Here is a 23,442-nt window from a genome sequence, read left to right as displayed (position 1 = left end):
CTTCAGTATCTGGAGTACAATTCTATTATTCGAGTCAAGAAAATACAACAAAACATGATAAAATCTTGCTTTCAGAGATGTTATCATGTGCAATACATAAATTAGGATTATAACAAAAGGGAATAACTAATAGTACCTGTTTCTACAACAACAGATGGAGCGGAGCTATATATTATTGGGTCCCTATCTCTGTTGTTAACTAGGCCTCATCACATGCCTAATATTGAAAGCTGAAATTTAGCTTAGCTTCTTCAATGATTATTGTGCATCACCTCAACCTAGACTAAACGACGGAGACGAAACTTATCTCACCTCAGGGCTACGACTTCTCTTCATCAGACGGCTGGCATTGCCCAGGGACAGAATCCGAATCAACAAAGAACTCCTCTACTGAAACAAAGCCAACCACAGGTCAGAGAAATTATACTCACAATTTTCAGACAAACAGATAATGGAAATCAAAGATTCATTCTGTCAGCAGAGTTCAAGTATATTATGGAATAAAACCACCTCTAATGGATGAGGCAGTTGATGCTGTGTCCTCAAGTCCATAAGTTTTAATCAAATTTAATAAAGTAGTAGGGGAAAGAGCTATGTCTGTTCTTACCTATATCTTCTTGTTCGGGAGAATCAAGTAGAATATCTGAATCGGAAGGCAAAAATGGGGAACCAGGATAGTTTCCAAGAGCTCCTAAATCTGCATGTATTTGAAGGGAACAAGAGAGTAAGAATCATCAAATATTACCAGATTATATGAAATTAGATAACTGTAAATTCGAATTACCTCCCAAGTTGGATAAATCTGCAGTTAGGTCCGAAAGGCTAAAATTCCATGGAATCTGAGCCAAGGATCTGAGGGAATCTCTGGAATTTCCGGCTCCATTATCTGGGGGAAGTTGTAGTCCTACTGAACTTGCCACATCAGATGTAAAAGCGGTGTCAAGTGCTGAAGTATCAACGCCAATGCCCGATATTTCTGATGCACTGAATGGAAAGTGACCACTGGAAGCCACTGACGTCGGGCTTACAGGCATATCCGACATGGATGACATTGCATTGTTTGGTGGCATAATGGGTGATACATCAGCTGCAGTAGTGTCGATCACCATTCTGCCGAGAGAAGAAAACATGGAAGTTGTCAGAAGAAACATCGAGGATGCTAAAAGAGCATAATCAACGACAGAAAGGTGCTGAGCTTTGAAAATTTTCACATGTTTGACATCGAGGAAAATTTTGAAATTATTTTTGTATTAAAAAGTTTACAATAAATGAAGTTCAAGATGAGAGGATCGAAGAGACTTCTCACTCGTTTCCAGAATTCATCCGAATTGGATGAAAATTCCCTGGAGCAGGAACTCCATTAACAATGTGACAGCCAGGTGCAGAATAGCCCATAGGATCAATATGAGGTTGTCCTGTAGCAGGAACCGGAGGATGCTGTATAACGGGGTATCCCATAGGTAAGTTGTTGACTGCACTGCAAAGAAGTGGCATTGAATAATGATGATAATACAATACCAAAATGCAAGTTTCTGTACACAAATGCAACTTTAATTTAATTATTTGGTTGCTTTTCTTCTTCTATCGGACTTTATTTCAGTACCAAGATATTCATTTGTATTGTTAACTTCCAAATAAGAAGGTAGGATTTACCTGGCACTGGATGAATTCCGTTCTGCATGGGGGCTAAAGGAACCTTGGGAGGCACTGGATACTTCATTAGATGATACTGATGCTCAAGCAAATGATTGAATAAGATAATTTGTTTCTTCAATTTAAGCCTTATGTAGTAGGCCCGGAAAAAGTCCGCATTTTCTTCTTCTAATTTCTGCCACACTATTGACAGAGAAGTATAATATGCAAGAAAAAGGAAAATGAAAGTTTTAGCATTATAATTACATTAAAAACCTGTTCTATGTGCTCATCAGCAATTAGTCATACAGAAAATGTCTTGCAGCAGGATATATTGGGCTAGCTACAGCTCATTATCCACAAAAGAAAGGATGGAAGGTTGCTTTGATAACTAGAAGCTACGTACCTAATGTTGTGAACCCTGGATCTATCCTAGCACGATTGAGTAGGGTCTTTACCACCTCATCTCTATTCATATACAACTGTAGACACCGTTCTATCAAATTCTGAACCTACAGCAGATTAAGACAAGAAATCATCAAAGAGAAGCAGCCTAATATTTGTTATGAAGACTCCCAGAAAGTATAAGAAAAGGCATAACAATTAGCCTTACAAGTTCGATATCTTCACGAGATACTTTTCTGTTGTCATTGCTTGATACTGAAACAGAGCCTGAGTCTGGTACAGGAGTCTCTGTGGCATTATTTGCCTGCTCAATTTGGGAATCATGTGAAATGTGATTAGGCTTTATGTCCTGTGAGGTTTGTTGATCCTGTAAAGGTTGTTGACGTCAATCATGAGAAAAGGCCGATCAAGACGGTAACAGCAAAAGAAACAAGTTGTTTTTCAAAATTGAAATGGGGATACTTGGAACATAAAATTACTGGGGTGATTTTATATATACTCATATTGATAACCCAGTTTTCTTTTGGTGAAACACACAATTTGCTATTTATGGATCTAACACAAAAGGCATCTTGGCATTGCAAGCCTTTGGATGGATGTTCATTTGCTAAGGAAAATGACCATGCCATTACAAGAAAGAACTTTTGGCATTCTATTTTTTCTCCATATCATGACTAAAATTTTTATGGGCTGTAAAACAAAGGCGAATGAGCTTTCCTCCATTTTGTTTTATTTTTGCCTCCTCACAGAGAGCAGCACTCAATCATAGGCTAATTAATTCATAAGCCAAGAGCAATATTTGACATAATTAAACCTGAAACTGAACACAGTAGTAATTTATGTTAACACTAAGGATCACAGCAACTTCCAGAAGGAGAGAGCTTTGTCTTAAAAAAACAAAAATGAGGTTAAAATCGAAGAGTTGAACCTGCAGGTTCTTCATTTTAGCTAAAATAAAGCTGATGCTGATTCTCCATGAAGCCCTTGTTTCATACAATCGTATGGGTCAATCAAGACTCCGGACTTTTATACAAATGACCAACGAAAAACTGAAGCACTTCTCCACCTGGGGCAGAAAACTTGCTGTTATATATTCTTTACCATGACAGTTAAAAAACGCTACAGCATCAGAGAATTTCAGATCTCAAACAACAATTTAGTGAAAAAGCAGCTTGCACCATAATTATCCGTTTAGGTTGAGTGACAGACAGATATTATGATTGGCTAACACCAAAAGATATTGTATTCTACCACTCATTTATACTAACGGAATGCAGTGTGCATTATCTCATAATTCTCAAACAGTGGATTGTCTGGCAAGAGCTTAGTGAAAGTGTGTCTTCACTTCATACGCAGGTATTGGACGATTTTCATTCACTCAGTAGACCAAAATAAGAAACTGATACTCTAAACAATAATCATATTCGTATCATTTCTAACTCACAAAATTCAAGGAAAACCAAACGATAGTTCTCATCTAGTTCAGGAAAGTCCATAACCATTATCAATTACGTCAATCAAAAGATTATCTCTCTCACTCCTAATCAGCCTTTTTACCTCTTTGTCAAAGAAATTAGTTTATCATCACTTTCATTCAAGAAATCGAAGTATCTTCACTAGAGCTCAAAAAATGGAAAAGATAAATCGAAGAGGAAAAAGCTCAGTCATTTTTGCAAGCAACTAACCGATTGCTAATAGCACAAACAAGAGGTAATCACTGATTCCCAATAACCAAAAGTACTTGGCACTGAATTTTCGGGCACTTCCCATAATTCAGACATTCTCATCAAAGGAAGAATATACATTTGGCATCTTTCATTAACTTTTGGATACACATTAGAGAAATGGTTTAACACATTCCGAACCAAGAATTGGGCTTTCTAGAAAGAAAATTCATCACTCCAACGCTTCATTGGTCCAAACAAGCAACTAAAATTATTTATTCTCTCATCAAGAGAAAAGAAGATAATTTAAAACATGTAAAGCCCAAAAATAAAAACACTTTTTGCATATTCTCTTACAGAAATAAATCTTCCAAACTTTTTGCTGATGCTCAAAGTCATGTTTAAAATCTCCCTCACATTTTAATTTGAAATTCAACTTAACAATATGCATATGCACATTAATTTGAAATCACGGAAAGATCTACAGAATCTAAAACAGTACAATCATCAAATCATATGATAGACCCACTTACACAGATACTAGACAAGATTAAAAAAATAATTACCTTTTCAAGTAGCTTTCCACTTCAACTGTCAAAAAGGTCCAAACTTTAATATTATATCGACAAATTACACAACCCCAGATACGAAAAACAACAGATTCAAACCCACAAATTCAGCAAGCTAGACCAAAAACAGTGGAGATGAGCAAAAAGAGGAAAAAGGTCTAGTCTTGAAGATGGATGAGGAGCAAGAATTCAACAACTCTCCTTTTTCAGATTCTAGCTAAAGTTGCACTCTCGAAAGCAATAAAGCTTATGCTGATTAGGAAGAGTAGAAGAGGATTGTAGCATTGGACTAAACTCTGGAGGAGGAAAAATCAGAAACTTATGGTTGGTTAGATTCATGGAGGATTTTGGCTTTGGGTAAAAAATGGTGGGTATGTTGAATCTTGTGAGGGGTTTAATTGTGGTTTAGTTGTTGTTGTCACAGTGGAGCGTTTGTTTGTGTTGATAAGTTTGTGACCTGTGGAAAGCGAAAGAGAGGAAAAGAAAGGAAGGAAAAAGGAAAAAATCTGCAACTGTGACCAAACAGCAGCAAGACTTGGTTTTTGGCTTGAGTTTTCCCTTTTATTCCTATCAATTGAAATCAAATGAAGCCCGTCATCACCATTTCCTCAATTACAAAGCTGAGTTTTTTACTGCTGTAAGATTATGAGTTTATTCATACAAAGATATATTATTGACCACTGTCAAATGCCAATGATTGAAATCTGAAACATTTCCTTGAAATGAAGGTAACTTTTTGATGAAGGCAAAAGGGTAGAAACTCATGTATGCAAAAACATCAAAAACCAAGAAAATCACAGATTGTTAGAAGGGTTTTTAGCACTTTTGTTTTTTCGCTTTCTTTTTCTAGATTTGAACAAAAGGAGGAGAAAAAAAAGTTGAAGGCAAAGAATATTAGATGTAGGGCATAAGATAGATGTCTGGAAAGCTGACATAAAGAGGAAACAAGAACTTGACCAGCTTTTCAAGATTGATTTTTCTTCATTCAGCATCAAATTAATTCAAATAATTAGAAAATATATCGTATACATATTTCTTTCCAGTTTTGAGGGGTCTAAGAAAATGACACTCAAGGTTAATGCAATCCCAAATTGTTTTTTGTTTTTTCTTTACCTATAATAATTATTTTTCTTGGGCCTTTCACAATATTCTACAGTCAGAAAATGAAATTGACTTATTTTTAAAAGAAAAAGGAAATTGGTAGGGACCCACAATCAGTGTGGTCCCACATCCTAGATCTCCTTGCCCATCAAACTGATCCTTTGATTAACAGTCTCCCTGTGGCCCTGGACCACTGCTCTTAATCATAGTGTGTTTTCTTAAGTGCAGTTAGGGAACACAAAGCCAAGAATGCTTTCCTCTTGAAGCCACCCATATTTTCTTCACAATCAGACCCGCACTACTGTTCTCTTGTATATAATGTTCCCATCCCATGTGCGCCCGCTCATCACCTTTTCTACCTCCTAACTCCATCGCCACCTTCATTAATAACATATTATGTAACTTCATAATTTTTATAATATATTTTTTATTAAGTTAAATTTTGTCTATTATATAAAAAAATATGATTATTTAAAATCATGATGAGTGGGGAAGTTAACAATATATAATTATTCAATTTAAATAAAATAATATACCAATAAATTGAAGACATCAATAGAACACTTTTCAATGATACAGTGTATACATTATAAATAAAAATAAGTTACATTGTTTAAATAAGCAAAATTATGAAAATCTCTCACAGCAAATGAGTTGTTCTAAGTTCTTGTCTGGTTTGTCTTTTTGTCCGAAACTATTGAATCTATTTTCGTATTGTAATGTAATAATCTTCACTTTTAGTATCCTCTTTTGTTGCAATCATTTGGGGAATTAATTTACTCTACATGCACTCATCAAATAACATATAAAAACTCGATAAAAATCAATCTTTTACTATTGTTGTATCATTTCTTACAGCAATTGTTTGATCAAAGGCTACCTTTTTCCGTATTAGTTAAATTTTTGTTGTCTTAGATAGCTAAAAGAACAAATTTATTTTCTACTGCCCAATCTCTTTTGTTTTAACTGTGTCAAAATAAACTAAAGTTATATCTAGATTGATAGATTTCAAATTTTTATTAATAGAACATTTAGACTTGTTTGAATAATTTTAAATTTTAAAAATATAAAATTCTTCAACTTTAGATTTGCATTATATTGTATAAAATGATAATAATTTTTCTAATTTTGTTTTTAAAAAAATTCAAATTTATCGATCTAAATTTAAATATAATATAAAAAGTAATATTAGGTGGCACTTTCGGATTTGTTGTTTTCTAGTACACACCAACCAATGAAAGTGAATTATGTGTCTATCCCTGACAAGCCCTTTGTAATTTAGCCCGACCCGTCACGGTCGGCCTGCTATGTCCACGTGTCGTATTGATAGTGGTGAAGCGTGGTTTGCAGCTGACCACCTCTTTTGTCTCCCTTTCCCCTCTCTGGGCCTCACTGCTTCTACCAAAATTCCAATTTTAACCTCCACACATTCATTCAGCTTCCTGGGCTGGGCTGTTTTGGCCCATCGCCCTCCCATAAGGTCCAAATTCTTTTTATTTATTTAGACTATCAATTTAGTCAAGTAACGCCAAACCTTCCTACTTAATTTGGTTTTTATTTGAATATATTAAAATAAAAATTTTATTTTTTTTATTTTAATTATTAATTTGAAGTGTTGGCTAAGGGTGCATTTGATTTGATAAATTCTCATTTGAGATAAATATTTAGAAAAAGAATTAAATTCTTCAATTCAAAAGGAATATGAAATTTATTAATATTTAACAAAATATAGTTCCAAGTTAGAATTGAATGGGTTGAAATCTTTAAATTTAAAACTAGCCTAATAAAATCACAAAAATTGTTACTATACCTTTAAAATCCATACAATCCAAATGCAATCTAAGGTACTTATAAATCTCAAATTGACAATATTTTAATATTTGTCTCTATGAATTTAAAATTAAAATATAGAGATAGAACAAAATATTGGAGCTCAAAGTATATAAAAAAAGTCATAAAACTTATTGATTGTGAGGGGGTGGGAGATTTACATTAAATACCCTTTGAGTGGGATAGGTTGGTCCAAAACTAGTATAGACCAACCCATCAAAATTTAAGTGTGAAAATGTGAAAATGATGCCAAGGAGGAAGCATAGTTTTGAAAGTGCACCAAAACCGCTTTCCAAGTTCAAAGTTGCCCACTGATTTATTTGTGTGGCCAATTTTTGTTCTTAGAGGAAGAAAAAATATCTGCTCCGACCCCACTCCCACACATAAAACCTACATATCTCCTATCTCTATACTAAGATTATTTGATGTTTTGCACTTACTAAAACACCCACCCCCCATAATTTTCAATCAAGTTTTTACAGGACAGCTGTATGGTTATATGTTAATTCCACAAAAATCATAGAATTTGAATACACCAAACCAAAAATTCCACTCTGTCCAGGCCCATTTATTTTTTGACTCCACCAAATCCCATATATTGAAAGAAATAGGCCCAGCCCAGATCACCGTTTGCAGGTGACGAAACGTCGTCGTCCCCCGTTTTGGCGGATTCCTTACTAAACCCTTTCCTTTCTCTGTGCCTGAATCAGAAAGAGCTTAAACCCTATCTCTTTTTCTCTCTCAAAACCTCTTTCAGATTACCCACATATACCCTTCAGCCCTTCCTCTAATTTCATATAATGCCATCCACGCTTTCCCCATTTCACCCCATTCTTAGACCCTTTTTCACTGGGTTCTTCCCTCACAAATTGAACCACCATTTTCTCGGGGCCCGGGATTTGCAGAGGAGGCTGATTTTAACCCCACTTCAGGCCTCTAGTGCTGTCCCCTTCGGCACAACCAAGTTTTCAACCCGTTCCGGCGGGGAAAGAATGGGTTCGGGCTTCGGGCAGGGTCGCCGTGCCGGGTCATCTAAGAGTTTGATTGAGGATGAGGCTGAGTTAAGTGACTGGGTTAGTGGGTTGAATTCTAGTTCGTTCAAGAAAACTCGGATGTATAGTGATAGTGAGAATGATGAGGATGGTGCGGGAAATGGGGGATTTAGGGGTACGGAGAGGGCCGGGAAGAGAAGAAGGGATGCTGATTTTGATAAAAATTTTGACTTTGCAAGTAGGAGAGGGGATAGGAACCGCAGCTCCACTGATTTAGCTAACAGGCGGGAAGGGCGCTCCAGGCCGGTTGAGTCATTTGCAGGGAGGAGGAAGAATGCGGATGATTCTAATATTAGTTCATTTGGTGGGAGAGATAGGGGCCGTGATTTGAGTGAATTTAGTAGAGGTAGGAAGTTGGGACGTCTGTCTGAGGAGGAGGGAGAGAGTAAGAATCGTTTTTTGAGGAGGGGCAATGAGGGCAGGAGAGAAAAGCGGCTGACTAAGAGAGGTTCTGAAATGCAATATGGAACTGGGAGGAATAGAGGTGGTGATGAAGGTGGTTTCGCAATTAAACGGGAAAGGAAAGGGACGGGAAAAAGAGGGTTTGTTGTCACAGATGATGAGGATATGGAGGAGGAGGAAAAAGATAAGGGTTATATGAATTTTAAGGGGTTGATTGATAGTGATGAAGAAGATGAAGATGAAGATGAGGAGGAGGAAGAGGAAGCAGCTGATGGGCTATTTGAGAAAGGAAGTTCTTTTTCCCTATCACCTCAAAGTGCATCCGGAAAAACTGATTCTTACCTTAGTGAAAGCAGGTAACTTAAAACATTCTGTGCTGTGTGTATATCATTCTGTGTTTACCAGATGATTCTTGTTGGAGAGTTCACGGTTTAGATTGCAAGTTAGGATGACAAACAAAAGAATAGTGGATCGAAGTGAGTATATAATGCTTTTTTTGAAATTTAAAACTCAAATGCTGTGCAACTGATGAAGATGGTCTCATACATGCATCATTTAAAGAATTGCTCAATTAGGATATGTGAAATAGAGGGGCATTTTGGTATTAAAAATTAGAATGTGGTGTTAGTAATTGACAATTCACAGAAGTTGATCCAGTATTCCAAAGGCAGCTCGACAAGCTTAGCTGTATAATTTGTCAATCTAAAAGGCATTATGGTGAAAAAGCAGAGTCGAAGTACATCAGTTTGGAGGTTCCAAATCAGTGATGAGTGAAAGGCACAATATTTTATGGGACAGTATAAGATTTTAAGTTGATCTGCCTTTAAGATTCACCGAGCTTTTTGTTTGGTTATCTAGTTTTTGAAGCATTTGTCCAGTTAAATGAGTTGCCTATTTTCATTTCGTCTCATTCTTTGACAGTTACACATGTATGTGCACACAGGTTTGATCAATGTCCAATATCACCATTATCACTTAAAGCAATCAAAGATGCAGGATATGAGAAGATGACTTTGGTGCAGGAGGCAACACTCCCTGTGATTCTGAAAGGTAAATACAAAAGCTTCAGAAGTTATTTTGCTGCGATGCTATGATGAGGTATAAGCGCAAAGTCATGCTGTTGCCTGTTAGAAATGGAAACAATCTATATACTTAGCCAGCCACTGGATCCTCTTCTGCGTGCTGGATATGGTATTCATAGTGCAAAAGGTCTAGACCTGCATGCTTCTCCCGCAAGCATCAAACCTCTTCACAAGACCAAATCCTGCGGTGCTGGACCTGTTTTTATTAAATATATATATATATATATATGCATTTTTTTTTCTAAATGAAAAAAAAATATCATGTCAAGGAATGTAATCCTAAAGTAACAATTGTCGCACGTGGGTGCATTTTTTATTTTGAAATTTATAGTTTTTAATATACTTTTACTTACCTTTAATTTGAAACCATATAACTATTTACTAAGTTTTGTCTCATTTACTTAATGATGAGACTACATATATGTACCATTGCTTACAATATATGTATACAAACTTGTATAGAACATATGCACACACACACACACTATGTAGGTCTGGTTCAAGGCTGATTGAGCAAAAGCTGTAACCCACTCCGAACCTGTCAGGTCCAAGAACCCAAACATATTACTGCCAATAATCTATTTATAAACCTAAAAAGGTTACCCATTAGATCCACCCTGTTGCCGTCTCTAACTATTCCAGGATTATTCCCAGTACTGCAGGATCTTCTTTCTCATTTGCTCTCATTCACAGCTAAAATATTGTCTTTTTTTCTTCTTCTTTTTTTCCTCAATATTTCTAATCCGATGTTGACTTTCTCTCATGATCTACGTGTTTTTTCAGGTAAGGATGTGCTGGCCAAGGCAAAAACTGGCACGGGAAAAACAGTAGCATTTTTGGTAAATGCTTCTAATCTCCTAATTAATGATTCCATGTCCACAGGAGTCACCTAACTTGGTGAAGGCACATGTGCTCACTTTTTAAAACAATACTCCAGTACCAGTCTGATTTCTTTAGCAACTACATCTTCAGAATCATCAGAGTTTTTCTGTGCAATTGCAATGAGAATGGCCTTACTGGTCTTCGTTCCTTGTTATGATGCTTAAGCTCTTTGTTTGGAGTAGCACATAATGAAGAAAGAGAATGCTAAATACAGAGAGAAATTTTCGGTAGCTTGAAGATTAATTATTTAATTTGATGAGATACATATGTAGTCACTATAAAGTTCATATTAACACTTCAAATTGGACTTCAATATAGTTTATGATGCTACCAGAAAATGCTGACATATGTGTCCTTAATTTTGGTATCTCAATTTCAGCTTCCGGCAATTGAACTCATAGCAAAATCTCCCCCAGTTGTGCGTGATCAAAAACGACCTCCGATACTTGTGCTGGTTATATGCCCAACTCGTGAGCTTGCTAGTCAAGCTGCTGCAGAGGCCAACACCCTGTTGAAGTATCATCCTTCAATTGGTGTTCAAGTCGTCATAGGAGGTACCCGGTTAGCTCTGGAACAAAAACGAATGCAAGCCAATCCGTGCCAAGTAAGTTCCCTATATTGCCATTGGTATCAAGCTTTGGTTGAATCATTTACTTTTTATAGTTCTAGATTCATGCATGTTATTAGAAGTCTATGCATATATCTTTTTGTCTCTTGCTCAATTGACATGTTTTTTTCATTTTTGTCCCGTCTGAAGGTTTCTTTGGCATCTTATATATATATGGAAAAACCAATCGCCTGTTTAGGTAGGCAGAAAGCTTGCTCCCCATTATACTGGAATGTTTGTCAATTCACAGATATAGTATAATTTCTGAGGTTGCATGTAGATTGAGTGGAACCTGGGCTGAGAAGGGTCATGATTCTCAATTTCAGTGCTGTTTTTTTGGTACAGTCGGCGAAGCTAAAACTCAAAGTCAATCCACGTTCTAGGTGTCATGCCCACTAACTTTTAGCTGAATCCATGATTAAATGAATCATTGTTGGAAATGACAATCCTTATAGTCATTGGTTGCATTTGACCTTTCACTGATGCATCATAATCGGACTTATGCATTGTCTGCAGGCTCATCAACAATCCCCCTTCAATTTGTTGAGCATATCTTAATAATCTTTTTTCTTTTTTTCCCTTTCTCGATACAATAAATCTTACAGATACTTGTGGCTACACCTGGAAGGCTTAGGGATCATATAGAGAATACATCTGGATTTGCCACTCGGCTGATGGGAGTTAAAGTCTTGGTCCTGGATGAAGCTGATCATTTATTGGACATGGGATTCCGGAAGGAGATAGAGAAAATAATCGCCGCTGTTCCGAAACAGCGCCAGACACTTCTGTTCTCTGCGACCGTTCCACAAGAGGTATATTCATCATGACATGTGCTACCTCTTAAAATTGTAAATTCTAAGCATATTAGCATTGCAGGTTCGCCAAGTTTGTCATATTGCATTGAAAAGAGACCATGAATTCATAAACACAGTACAAGAAGGAAGCGAAGATACACATGCACAGGTTAGGATAGCGATAACTGTCCTCTGTTATGTCTGGCTTGCTGTTCATCCTTGAGAACATGACATAAAAATTCTTTGTTTATTAAATCTTTCAGGTCAGGCAAATGCATCTAGTTGCTCCTTTGGACAAACACTTTTCTCTTCTTTATACTCTACTGAAGGAGCATATTGCAGATGATGTTAACTATAAGGTATCCACAATTCCCTTTTGCTTTAATTTTTGTAAAGCATCCACAGAATATTTCAGATGTCCTGATTTCAAGCACTTAAAATTAGAATAAGAAGAGAAATGGAAAATGTTGTCCATACTCATGGAATGTTGTAAAACAATATGCAAAGTGTAGGGGAGTTCTACCCAAGGGATTGAGGTTAGTAGGAATAAGGGGACAAATAAAGTTTTGGGATGGGAATTTCCAAGAGTAGGAGGAACATTTGACTATAGTATTATAGGATTCAGCATATCCTTACAAGACTAGGGATTTACGGCAATGCTATAAAATTATCTATGTTGTGCTTATAGAATGTCGGGTAGTAACATCTATCTTCTCTGTAAAATATAGTGCAATAGAGCATTTGAGCTGATTTAAATATTCACTGAAGAATATAATATGTTCTACTTCATAAAAATGGTAGTTTGTTGTTCTATAACCTAGCATAAGCTTATGCTGTTTGTGGAACCCTCTTAAATTTTGTTTTTGGGTTAAAACTGAGATGCTTTTATTCTCCTCCCTGCTTCTGTACCCCAATGTCATGGAGAATATCTATTGATATGATGTCACCATGCTTTCTCCCATGAGACAGATTCTTGTTTTCTGCACAACTGCAATGGTAACAAGGCTTGTCGCGGAGCTTCTAAGTGAGCTTAACTTGAATGTCCGGGAGATTCATTCTCGAAAGCCTCAAGGTTACAGAACCAGAATATCGGATGAATTTCGGAAGTCAAAAGGTCTTATTCTTGTGACATCTGATGTCTCTGCTCGTGGGGTAGATTATCCAGATGTGACTCTTGTTATACAGGTTATACATCACTTGGTCTTGCTTTTAGAAGTTATTAAATGTTTACACAGTATTGGTTTTCCTAGCCAAATCATATTAGCAGCGCTGCTAGTAAAATCTTGCTCTATGGAATACCATAATCAAATACCTAGATTCTGCTTATAAGAAGCAGTGTGAAAGGGACCATTTCTGAGGTTCCTCATTCTAAGCAACAAGCATTTACTTTTAAGTATTTCTCCTCCCAGTAGCCATCATTAATTTGTATTGTGGGGCTTCGGAATGTCTGCTCATTGGCATATATTTAGTTTATCTGTTGTGCTTTTTTAGTCTTTTTTATTTCTTCTATTCCATCTTTTCCTTTTTTTTTTCATTTGAGGGGGTGGGCAGTGGGGGGTTGGCTGATACACGTGCTGAAGGCTTAAGGAGCAATAGTACCTCTCAGCTAACCACGTAAATGAGCTGCATTTGATTTTATGAACCCGAGGATGCCCAGTATGTATGGGGATTGACCTTGCTTATAATTGCAGATTGGCGTCCCAGCTGATAGACAGCAGTATATACATCGACTTGGTCGAACTGGACGAAAAGGAAAAGAAGGGCAAGGCATTTTGTTGTTGGCAACTTGGGAAGAGTTCTTTTTGTCTAGTATCAGGGACTTACCGATATCAAAGGCACCTGAACCATTGGTTGATCCAGAGACCACTAAAAAGGTAACCATGAAATAAAATTATCATGCTCTGTCATCGACTTTGTGTTTCAGCTTCTACCACTTGTTTTTTGGAGATAGAACTATATTCAGAACGACATCATGCATAACCATGCTGAATCATATTCTTCTTGAAATATACTATTATCTTCTGTTAAAATGTAACTTTTGAGTTCTGAATTAAAAAGTGTTTGATGGCAAAACGCTATGCTTGTTTGTACAGGTTGAACGGGCACTGGCCCATGTAGAGATGAAGAACAAGGAAGCCGCTTACCAGGCATGGCTTGGTTACTACAACTCTAATAAAAATGTCGGGCGAGACAAATATAGGCTTGTAGAGCTTGCAAATGAGTTTAGTCGTAGCATGGGTCTTGACAACCCTCCAGCCATTGCAAAGTTGGTCCTTGGCAAAATGGGCCTGAAGAATATACCTGGATTGAGGTCTAAGTAGATATCAAGACAAAATTTCATGTCAGCTTGTAAGTTTTATCAATTGCTATTGTGAGGAGACTTGCCACTGCTCAGTTCTTCGTTAATTATTGTGGCAAAAGTTTTGTACTCTGGTAAAATCCCATAGGTTTTGGTAGATGTAAATCCACACCAAGGTTTAATATCAGCAGGCATTAATTTGTTCTTCTAGAAATTATTCTCACTGCAGTCTCTGTGCTTTTCATGTACATAGAGATGAATCTGGTCATTATGTTCTGAAAATTTATTCTATAATTGTCATGAGCCTAAACCGAAAAAAAAAAGTTGGTTCGGTAACCTAGTCACACATAAACTTGTTATAAGACGATTGTCAGAAGGCATAGGATAATATTCCAACACAGCAGTTTAGAGGCACTGTTATGACCTGCACTAAGAAAGTCGCATAGCAAACGGCAATCAAAATTTATCTTTGCCATTCATATTTCTAAGTGTTAACATCCTGCCCAAGTGTAAGTTGAACCTAATACAAAGGGATTTTATAATCCAAAAATCCTACCACCACTTATGGGGAACCAAAAAAAAAATTAGTAACTGAAACTCTTGATCTATTTCAATGAGATTACAATGTGTTAGGGCCTATGACAGGAAAAGATCACTAAAGAGGCAAAAACCTGAGCAACTACTACTCCTTCCTTTGCCTCCCGGCTCCTCGAGTGGATGGAGGTCATATGTCGGCTAGCTAATCTACATACAAAAACTGTGCTAATTGATGACCACTGTGCAAAACTACAAGACAAACATACAATCCCAGCTGCATCATTAACCACTTGTCAAAGTTAGGGGAAACGAAATCTGCCATGACTTTCAGTCTACAACTTTAGAAAGGAGAATATCATCCTCCTTCAACTGATTGTTCTCTAGGACGCCTGAGCTGGAATGATCATCAAACCCTCCTGTTAGAGAAAAGAAATTATAAGCATCAAGAAATGTTTTAAATAAAATTAGAAAGTTTTCCAGAAAAAGTGCCAAAAGATTGATGACAAGCCACAGTGAAAACCAACAATGTTCTGACAAAAGGCTAAGGAGCAGATGTTCATAGCAGTTATCACATAATCACATCCAGCAATATTGTCATTCCAAGTAAAAAGAAAAGAAAGAATACGGAGTTATTTTTCACCATCCCTGGCAAGGGAGCTCCAACATGGTTAGACCTCACACCAGTTCTTTGAGGTGACATTTTCTCTTCCTGACAACTTTAGACGAGAAATGCCACTTAAGAGATTGGGGTGACATCGAATAATGATGTGTAGGAGCAGCAAGTCAACTGCCACGACTGGACCTCAGGTTAGGTACAGAAATGGCCTAAGCATTCAGATAAAGTCTCCTGAGCCCTAACAAGCGTGCAGACTTCTGCTAAAAGGGTGTAGCCAAAGCACATTACCAACATTTGCCAGACCAAGGTATTTGCAAGCAATCTGGAGTACTAGCTGTAGGTGAGGAGTGGTCGGTTGGGATGGGGGGTATCCTCAAGGGGAGGGAGTCTGTCTTCAGCCCCTACTTTATTCCGTTCCATGAGAAATCACACTTCTCACTCCTCTCTATCAATCTAACAAGAAAAGCCATCTAGGGTTATTTCTTTTGGAGCCAATTCCTAGCACACATCTCTTCGGCATATATAGGTCTCCTTATAGCTGGAGCAAAGCTACCAGTACACTAAGGCAGGGATTTATTCAGTATTCACACCACCAGGCACAAGATTGAGCAGCCCAGTACAAGTGATGTCAAGTGGCATTCCTCGTTTAGTTGTTTGCTTGACCCTTTTACAAAGTTATCTATAAGGGAAGCCACTGATGTAAAAATCAGTGAAGATAGTACAGTGCAAGGGATGATTCTCCTGCTTTCTTGTACATCAGTTTTTATAATGTAGTTTTGTTCTAGTGGCTAAGCACCATGTATTTTGGCAACCTAGTATTGCAATTGTAGCTTATCTGAACTTATTCTGGAAAGAACACATTAGCTGTCTTAGTTTTGTTCAGTTGTGATTCACTGAGTATGCCTTTGGTATATCCAGAATATCAAATAATGAAGCCAGAAAAGGGACATGACAAGTTACTAATTCTTATTACCGTTACCTCTGATGATGAGGGGAAGAGGGTCGATCTGGTGAAGAAAGGTGCCCATAGCTCCCATGAAGTCTATGTTCCTCAAAGGCCCTGGCTCGAATACCATCATTTAATTGTGATTGGTCATTTATACCTGAAAACCCGACTGGACCCAGAGAACCAAACTCCAATTGTTCATTACGAGAACCATAGGTGGCATTATGATCGAATGGGTACAGCATCATAACTGGCGGAACAGAAGGACCATTAGAAACTCCATTGTGATTTGTGGCTGCTAAAGGATACATGCTATATGCCACACTCTGAGGACCATTTTGACTAGAATTTGAGTGCAACTGGCCATTCTGAGATCGGGACGAAGAGAGTGAGTCGTGTCTGTATGAGTTCCACGAACGGTCAGATCGACTCTCACTATGAGTGAACCGATCCATTCTTGAGTTTGGTTTATCAGTTTGGCTGCGGCTGTGACTGCGTGCAGCAGCCCGTGATTTTGAATTAGCATTCCAGCTCCCCTCTCTGTCACTGAAGCTATCATTTCTGTCATGGTTATAGTTTCCCCTTCTGCTACCAGAGGAATGACGCTCCCTTACAGAAACCTTCTGAAGCAATGAAAAGGAAAAGGTTAAAATAACATAAAACATTGAAGGTGGCAAGGTGCTAAAAGCTAAATACCAGAAGCAGAAATTATCACTAAATTTAATCCATATCCTGCTTATCCAACGTAAATAACAGCACTGAAGATTAAATCACTTAACAAGAAGAAGTGCAGTTAACTTACATCCACTAATCCAAGTAATAAGCTACACATATTTCATGGAGACGCTTCCCTTCATTAACTTAACTGTCAACTCCTACTTGTATTTCATATTGGTGATGTGTGAGTACAGATTCTGATCAACTTCAGGCAAAGCAAGCTCAAATATGATGTTCTTTTGGACAAAAGCACCAGCAGTTTTACATAGATATGCTAAATACAACCTAGAGGCTAGAATAATTTCCACATAATCAACCTCTACACCTAACATAACCTATATGGAAATCAACAACCAAGCACTAGTTTTTGTTAGTTTATCATCAACTAGATAAACTAGTAAATACAACAACGAAATCGAGACAGATATTATTCTAAAGAACAAAAATATGCATGAAGCAAAAACTAAAGAATTAAGATAAGATGTAATTTACAGGATTAGGCAGGTAAGTTCCTGTCCCACTACGATATCTTGGGACATCATCCATGTAGCGTGTATACATATTAGGATGTCTACTGGAAACTGATGGGACGGGAGCAACAGGAACCAGACGGTGGCCATAACTCGTCATAAGTTGAGAGAATAGATTTGTATTGGTTGAAAGTGGTCTGCCAGGGTTATCATAAGGAAATCTGCCCTGAAGATAAACCGGTGGTACCATTACAGGTGAAGGATGCAGTAAAGGTCCTTGATACCGTGGATTTTGACAGAACCTTCCAAATTGTAAGTTTTGCCAATGGCTAGCAAAGTCACTATTAAGAATATCAGACTTCTGTTCTTCAGATGTCACAATACTGGTAGGGCCCCCTAAAGAACTTACGGGATTTACATCCTCTGACTGATCAAATTCCTTGGGACTAAAACTCATCCCAGACTCACTGTTATCCAAGGTCTCATCACCTGCAAAATAGCCACTTGATGCATCCGAAGCACCAGGCTCAGGTGGAATATTATACACTGGAAGCATTGTTAAAAATGGGATTGGTGGCCCAGTTGGATAGAATGCAACTAGCCCAGAGTTATCATTCGTTCTCTGCCTCGCACCAGGGCCTAAGAACATTGGGGCCAAGGGGATCATTGGATCTGATCCACTAGTCTGAGCAACTTCAAAGCTAGGCATATGGTGCCTAGGGACCTGCAAAGGAGCAACTAAATCACACCCAGGGTGCATCTTGACGATTTCAGTACCCAGATTTAACAATGAACTCCAGTCCAGGTCGTCATCATCCGTGTCATCAGACACATGCTCAGACAGAATTTTGCCTTTCCCATGGCTGGCAGCAATATCCCCAGAAACTATTTTCTTTTCCCTTTTTTCTTTAGTAGTTTTAGGCGCCTTTATGGATGATGCATCCCAGGAGCTCTCCGAAGAAGTTCTACTTCTCAAAGAATTACCTTGAGTAGCTGATGAGAACCTTGAACTGGTTGACCTTTCTTCTGTATTAACCTCACTACTTCTAATATCCTGGATTGGAAAACGATCAATATTTTCCCTCACAGCACCACATTTTTCACTCAGATGCTTCTGCTGAACTCTTGTACCGCTGCTAGAGCCACTTACTCGAGATTGCGGAGGAACATATTTTAAACCAGAAGAAGATATTGGTGGTTTCTGATCAGATTGGAGCCGGTCAAAATTTCCATTCTCAGGGTCATAGCCGCTAGAGGAGCTGACATCTTGCTCCTGCCAGAAATCATGATCAGTTTCTCTGGTGTTCATATCCGATGGACCAAAGTTTTCATTGCTGCGCTCAACTGAATCTTCAGTTGGGTTCAGCCCAATGCCAGGGAAATAATGATTCAATTGGGGTGAAACTAAACCTTGAGGAAATTGCACATGTGAAAATGATGGATCCATCAGAGGAATATTTGTAGGAAAAATCCCCGGAATATTTCGTTGAGTGTATCCCATTGAAGCAAGAAAGGATGGCAGCATAGAGTAAGGTAGATGACCTGAAGTTAGATTGAATGGAACATGAACTTGACCATTGAACCCTTGAAGTGAAGCAGACGCCATCATGTTTACAATATCTTGCTCTTCCTGTTGCATCAACTGTGCTGCAGAGGAGGTTGAGAACTCTTCGCTCAAGGCATCTAAGCCCAAATCTCGGTGGTAGCTATTCGAAGTGTCAGCAGCATCATGACTTCTCTGGGATGGAACATGCCTCACAGATGAAGTATCTCCAACTGAAGGAGGACTGCTGTGGCTTACCAAGCTTTCTGGTCCGTTATGCTTCTTCCTATTACTAGAATCCAGCCTAGAATAAGTAGCATGAGCATCAGCAGTTTCTGCTTGTCTGTTATGTTGTACTTGAGATGAGAATTCACTATAGGTATCAGTCAGTTCAGGGCTGGAGCGTGTTCGGGCAAAAAGGAGACGTCCCTGGGTGTCATTCACCGGATGATCCTCTTTCAGATCTCTCTGAAACTTATCATTAAGTACAACCTGATTTGAGAAGGTATGTCCTCCAATTTGATCAGTGACCCGCAAACTGTTCACATTGAACTGGCTTTTTAAGCTGTGTGCGCTAGAAGCTGTAGACAGTTCACTTGTAATTGGCATCATTCTAGATGAACTTTTACCATGTTGAGAGGAAACACCACTGGTGCGAATACCCTCACCCTCCATCCCATGAGCAGAAGAGTTTTCTTTGACCTTTCTGCCACTGGTACAATTATCAGAATTCCCAAATTCATGAGGACTATCTGGAGTTGATAATCTCAAGCGCCATGACCGACGCCTGGGTGCATCAGGTCGATTACCACTTCCATGTCTTTCCCATGTATTCATAAAGAACTGATTAACTTCAAAAATCAAGTTGTCTTTTGGGCACTCAAGCAATCTTGCCAGTCGTTTGGCTCCAAAAGCAAATGCACTTCGTATTCGAAAAAAATTACCTGAGGAATTGAATATACATTTCCAAATGTTACAAGCTGCCCAACTTGCACCAGATAAAAGATAAAGATGCATGAATTTGGGAAGAATTCACCCAAGCTTACCTTTACTAACACTACGTCCAAGGTTGTTGTTTACACGTAAAGGATCAATTACGTTAAAATGTTTGGAGACAAATGGCTGTCCATTATTTTCCTGGCCACCAGGGAAAACAGCATACACAGAGCTACATGCATCAAGAAACAACTTGCTGAGTAGCAATTCTCCACTATCCTTCCGCGGAGGTTCCGCTGCAAAATCATGCAAATCAATTTCAGCAATCGAGGAACACACAAGTATTTATCTGTGCATTATATTAATCGAAAAGTTCCCAGAATTTAATACCGGTTACATCAGGTAGGGAACTAATGCGTACAGGTCCCCATAAGCTAACACAAAAATTGTCCCAGTCAAAATTGCTGAAGAACTCCAGAAAACGATATAGGACCTGCAAGCGTTACACAGTTATCAGATGAACGATCACATAACAAACAGTTTGGACACAGACAAACATAAGAATGAAGTCACCTCAAGTGGTCCATGAAACGAATTGTTGAACACATGAAAGATGTAAAGAACTAGAGTCTCCAGGGCATAAGTAGATATAAGTCCATGATGAGCACCCAATATACGACTTTCATAGTAGCACCATGCTTTGATCAATATAATACTACGCTTGAACAGATGATTCTGATTTATCAAATTATCAACCTATAAAACCAAACAATGTGGAAAGTATTAGTCAGACAGTTTATTTATCTTAGGCATTCTTAAATATCACAAACACTTGTATTCAGAGAAATTTGTCAGTGAATATGAAACTACTCACCTCATCAAGGAAGCACAAAGTACATAAGCCACCAACTTGATTAAAAGATATGTCCACCACAATATTTTCCACAAGACATTTAATTATCTTCACCTGAAATTAAAAGATGACAACAACACCACAGAAGTTAAGTAACAGAAGGAAATAGCAAGACTAATGTAAAAGACTCATTGACAGGAAATCAGAAAATCATCCTAATATTGATGTCTAGAAATTCAATAACAAATAATTTGTAGGATGTCCACACCAACAACAACAAACAGAACAATAATTATTACAACAATCCATTACCACTAAAATTATTATTATGGCATGGCTCCAACTATCATTATACACCATACATAAAATAGGCTTCATGTTAAGGCCAAAATAGAAGTTCTCCTCATCACTGCTCACACTGAAAACTGCATCTCAGAGTGGGTGAAACATCACTAAGTGCCTTGAGTGCTTCAGCTACCTAATATGACCATGGATTCTTATCTTGCAAGCCAACATTGCAGCATGCATCTCATTTGAAGGACTGAACAGCTGTGCATGCCAGAACAATTATTTCCCAGAAAATTTCATTTCATATCCACCTCTATCCAGATTGAAGAGATAAGAGCAGGAGATTAACATAAAACCAAAATGGTGAAAGATCAATACTTTGGCCTACAGCAGAGATGCAAACAACACACTCTGCTCTGAAGTAAAGTAGAAACAAAAAGGACCGAAGAAAGAAGTGTCTTCCATCAGGCAACACCATTTTGTTAACTTGATAGGATTCATAAAATTGCAACACTTGACAAAGAGTTTCCACACATCCACTGGCCAACTTTCAAACTAATTGGCATTCAACTTGGATATAATGCGCAAGAACGCCCTGTGGTGGAAAGCCAAAAATGAAGGCATATAGAAGAAATGCCTAATGTGGAATACTCAACTGAAAGCAACATATAAATGCAGTGTGCCTGAACCATGTACCAAAATAGTAATAATAAATGTTAACTGAACATATGTTTGGTCTCAGCAGAGAATGGCCGGTCAGTATTAAGCCTAATGTTTACATCGGAAACACAGACCAGGAGGATAATTTGGCATGAGAAGCTATAAACATAGTGGAAATCCTGAAAATACAAAACTTTCAGATATAACAAAATGGTGACAGAACCAAGCTGTTAGGAGTCAACTTGCTATAGAGGGAATACGATACATACAAAAGGTATAAGCTAAAATAGTGAAAATCAAACGGGATAAGGTCATAACCAGTCCTCATGCTAGCAGCCCTTTTTGGTAGTTCTATGAAGACAGAATGCTAATGTCCCAGGGACAAGCTCAAGAGTTGACCTGTGGAACTGATACCACTCACATGGATTTTGTTTACAAATCAAACCAGAATTGATGGCTGCTAAGAAACACCACTCGTCTAAAGCTGTGGGGATAAAAACAAAACCAAAAATTTGCGACAAGTAGATTGAATTTTTAAGGAACTAAATTAAACATATGAACACGGATATTCGTGCGATGCAAGATTTAGATTCCAAAATAGAAGGAAAAGTATAATAAGCAAACTTGGATTCTAAATAGGGCATACTTCTGCTTGAATATACTGAACCTCCTTCACATGAAATTCAGCATTTTCATTTTTCTCCTCACTCTCTAGCATATCTCGGACCTGATGAGCCCATGTATCGTTCAAACTCTGGTTGTGACTGAAAGCAGTCAAATCAATGTCTCCATCAGGTAGATAAGTCTTCAAGGGAACGGAACCAAATGTACAGACCTGCGGCAGTGGGCAAAGGATCAAAAAAACCTTAAAAGGAGGTAGCAGTATGTCAATCTCTAAAACAAATCTAAGAACATTCTCAAGAAGGTATTTGTTGTAACAGAATCAACTGAATTCCATTCAATTGCACTTGAACATGCATGTTTAATCACCACTGAGTTTCATGAGATGCCAGTTAGTTCCATCCATTCAACAAGAATAGTATCGTTCACTATCTCAGGAAGCCACCCAGTAGAATCACAAATTTAATCAATCACCTTGGGCTCATTAGATACTGTATCCTAGTTTGGTGGTTTGTTTTCTTTATGATAGATCCACTTAGTAATCACAAATTCAATTTAAATTTCAGGGTCCCACACGATCTCCACAGGCTCCCTTGGTGCTGTTTCAGTTCTACAGCACATAAAGTGAAACACTATCAGCCAATATAATTACACCAACAAGACAAATTTCCAAGTTCGGCCAAGTTTTATACATTACACGCCAAAATCTGTATACAGGATTGAAGGCAGAACAAAATAAGTACGTACTGCATGCAAACAACATTAATAAGAGGCATTTATATCTTTACATAAACTCTAGCACCAAATCGACAGATAAGCAAAAAATATCAGCGAAATTATTTACAGCCATTCTAGCAGCAGTATTTGAGTTGCAAGACTATGAAAGAAAACTACATAATCATTCTAGCAACCTGGCAGGGGAAACACTTCATGATG

At 37.9% G+C, this 23,442-nt stretch overlaps 3 protein-coding genes across 5 annotated transcripts in view; 1 reads left to right on the top strand and 2 right to left on the bottom strand.

Annotated features, from left to right (window-relative positions):
* LOC105173611 lies at window positions 2-5,123 on the bottom strand. Of its 2 annotated transcripts, none has more exons than XM_011095429.2 (9): window positions 4,268-5,123; window positions 2,966-3,103; window positions 2,246-2,404; window positions 2,039-2,144; window positions 1,654-1,836; window positions 1,307-1,472; window positions 785-1,110; window positions 608-697; window positions 2-387 (listed from the first exon to the last, which is right to left on the bottom strand). In XM_011095429.2, the coding sequence occupies exons 2-9, from the start codon at window positions 2,978-2,980 to the stop codon at window positions 320-322; spliced, it is 1,113 nt and encodes a 370-aa protein (XP_011093731.1). In that variant the 5' UTR covers window positions 2,981-3,103; window positions 4,268-5,123; the 3' UTR covers window positions 2-319. The 2 variants fall into 2 exon arrangements, with proteins under 2 accessions (XP_011093731.1, XP_011093724.1); XM_011095422.2 differs by having other exon boundaries at window positions 2-390; window positions 4,268-5,120.
* LOC105173592 (DEAD-box ATP-dependent RNA helicase 31) lies at window positions 7,902-14,542 on the top strand. Its single transcript, XM_011095389.2, has 10 exons — window positions 7,902-9,011; window positions 9,599-9,705; window positions 10,521-10,576; window positions 10,999-11,223; window positions 11,832-12,038; window positions 12,103-12,189; window positions 12,284-12,379; window positions 12,990-13,205; window positions 13,712-13,894; window positions 14,114-14,542. Exons 1-10 carry the CDS (start codon window positions 8,002-8,004, stop codon window positions 14,339-14,341), a joined length of 2,415 nt encoding a protein of 804 aa, XP_011093691.1. The 5' UTR covers window positions 7,902-8,001; the 3' UTR covers window positions 14,342-14,542.
* The window catches only part of LOC105173583, a gene marked incomplete in the record, with an annotated part of 9,747 nt that continues 1,044 nt past the window's right edge, over window positions 14,740-23,442 (bottom strand). The window contains 9 exon segments of one of the 2 annotated variants that reach the window (XM_011095377.2): window positions 14,740-15,272; window positions 16,452-17,041; window positions 17,628-20,092; window positions 20,195-20,380; window positions 20,475-20,577; window positions 20,658-20,840; window positions 20,959-21,051; window positions 22,532-22,720; window positions 23,418-23,442. In XM_011095377.2, coding sequence (XP_011093679.1) covers window positions 15,263-15,272; window positions 16,452-17,041; window positions 17,628-20,092; window positions 20,195-20,380; window positions 20,475-20,577; window positions 20,658-20,840; window positions 20,959-21,051; window positions 22,532-22,720; window positions 23,418-23,442 — 3,844 coding nt within the window. 2 annotated transcript variants of the gene reach the window in all.

The sequence above is a fragment of the Sesamum indicum genome, linkage group LG1 (genome assembly GCF_000512975.1).
Source record: "Sesamum indicum cultivar Zhongzhi No. 13 linkage group LG1, S_indicum_v1.0, whole genome shotgun sequence".
NCBI classification, from domain to species: domain Eukaryota; kingdom Viridiplantae; phylum Streptophyta; class Magnoliopsida; order Lamiales; family Pedaliaceae; genus Sesamum; species Sesamum indicum.
This window is presented reverse-complemented; position numbering and strand designations above follow the sequence as displayed.

Excerpts from the sequence above, each read along its gene's own strand:
- LOC105173611 (XM_011095422.2), bottom strand. Across the intron at positions 1,111-1,306 it reads CGGATGAATTCTGGAAACGA|AATGGTGATCGACACTACTG; the intron begins GTGAGAAGTCTC and ends TTCTCTCGGCAG. Across the intron at positions 391-607 it reads TCCCGAACAAGAAGATATAG|TAGAGGAGTTCTTTGTTGAT; the intron begins GTAAGAACAGAC and ends GCTTTGTTTCAG.
- LOC105173592 (XM_011095389.2), top strand. The coding sequence starts at position 8,002 with ATGCCATCCACGCTTTCCCCATTTCACCCCATTCTTAGACCCTTTTTC. Across the intron at positions 9,012-9,598 it reads TCTTACCTTAGTGAAAGCAG|GTTTGATCAATGTCCAATAT; the intron begins GTAACTTAAAAC and ends ATGTGCACACAG. Across the intron at positions 12,380-12,989 it reads CAGATGATGTTAACTATAAG|ATTCTTGTTTTCTGCACAAC; the intron begins GTATCCACAATT and ends CCCATGAGACAG.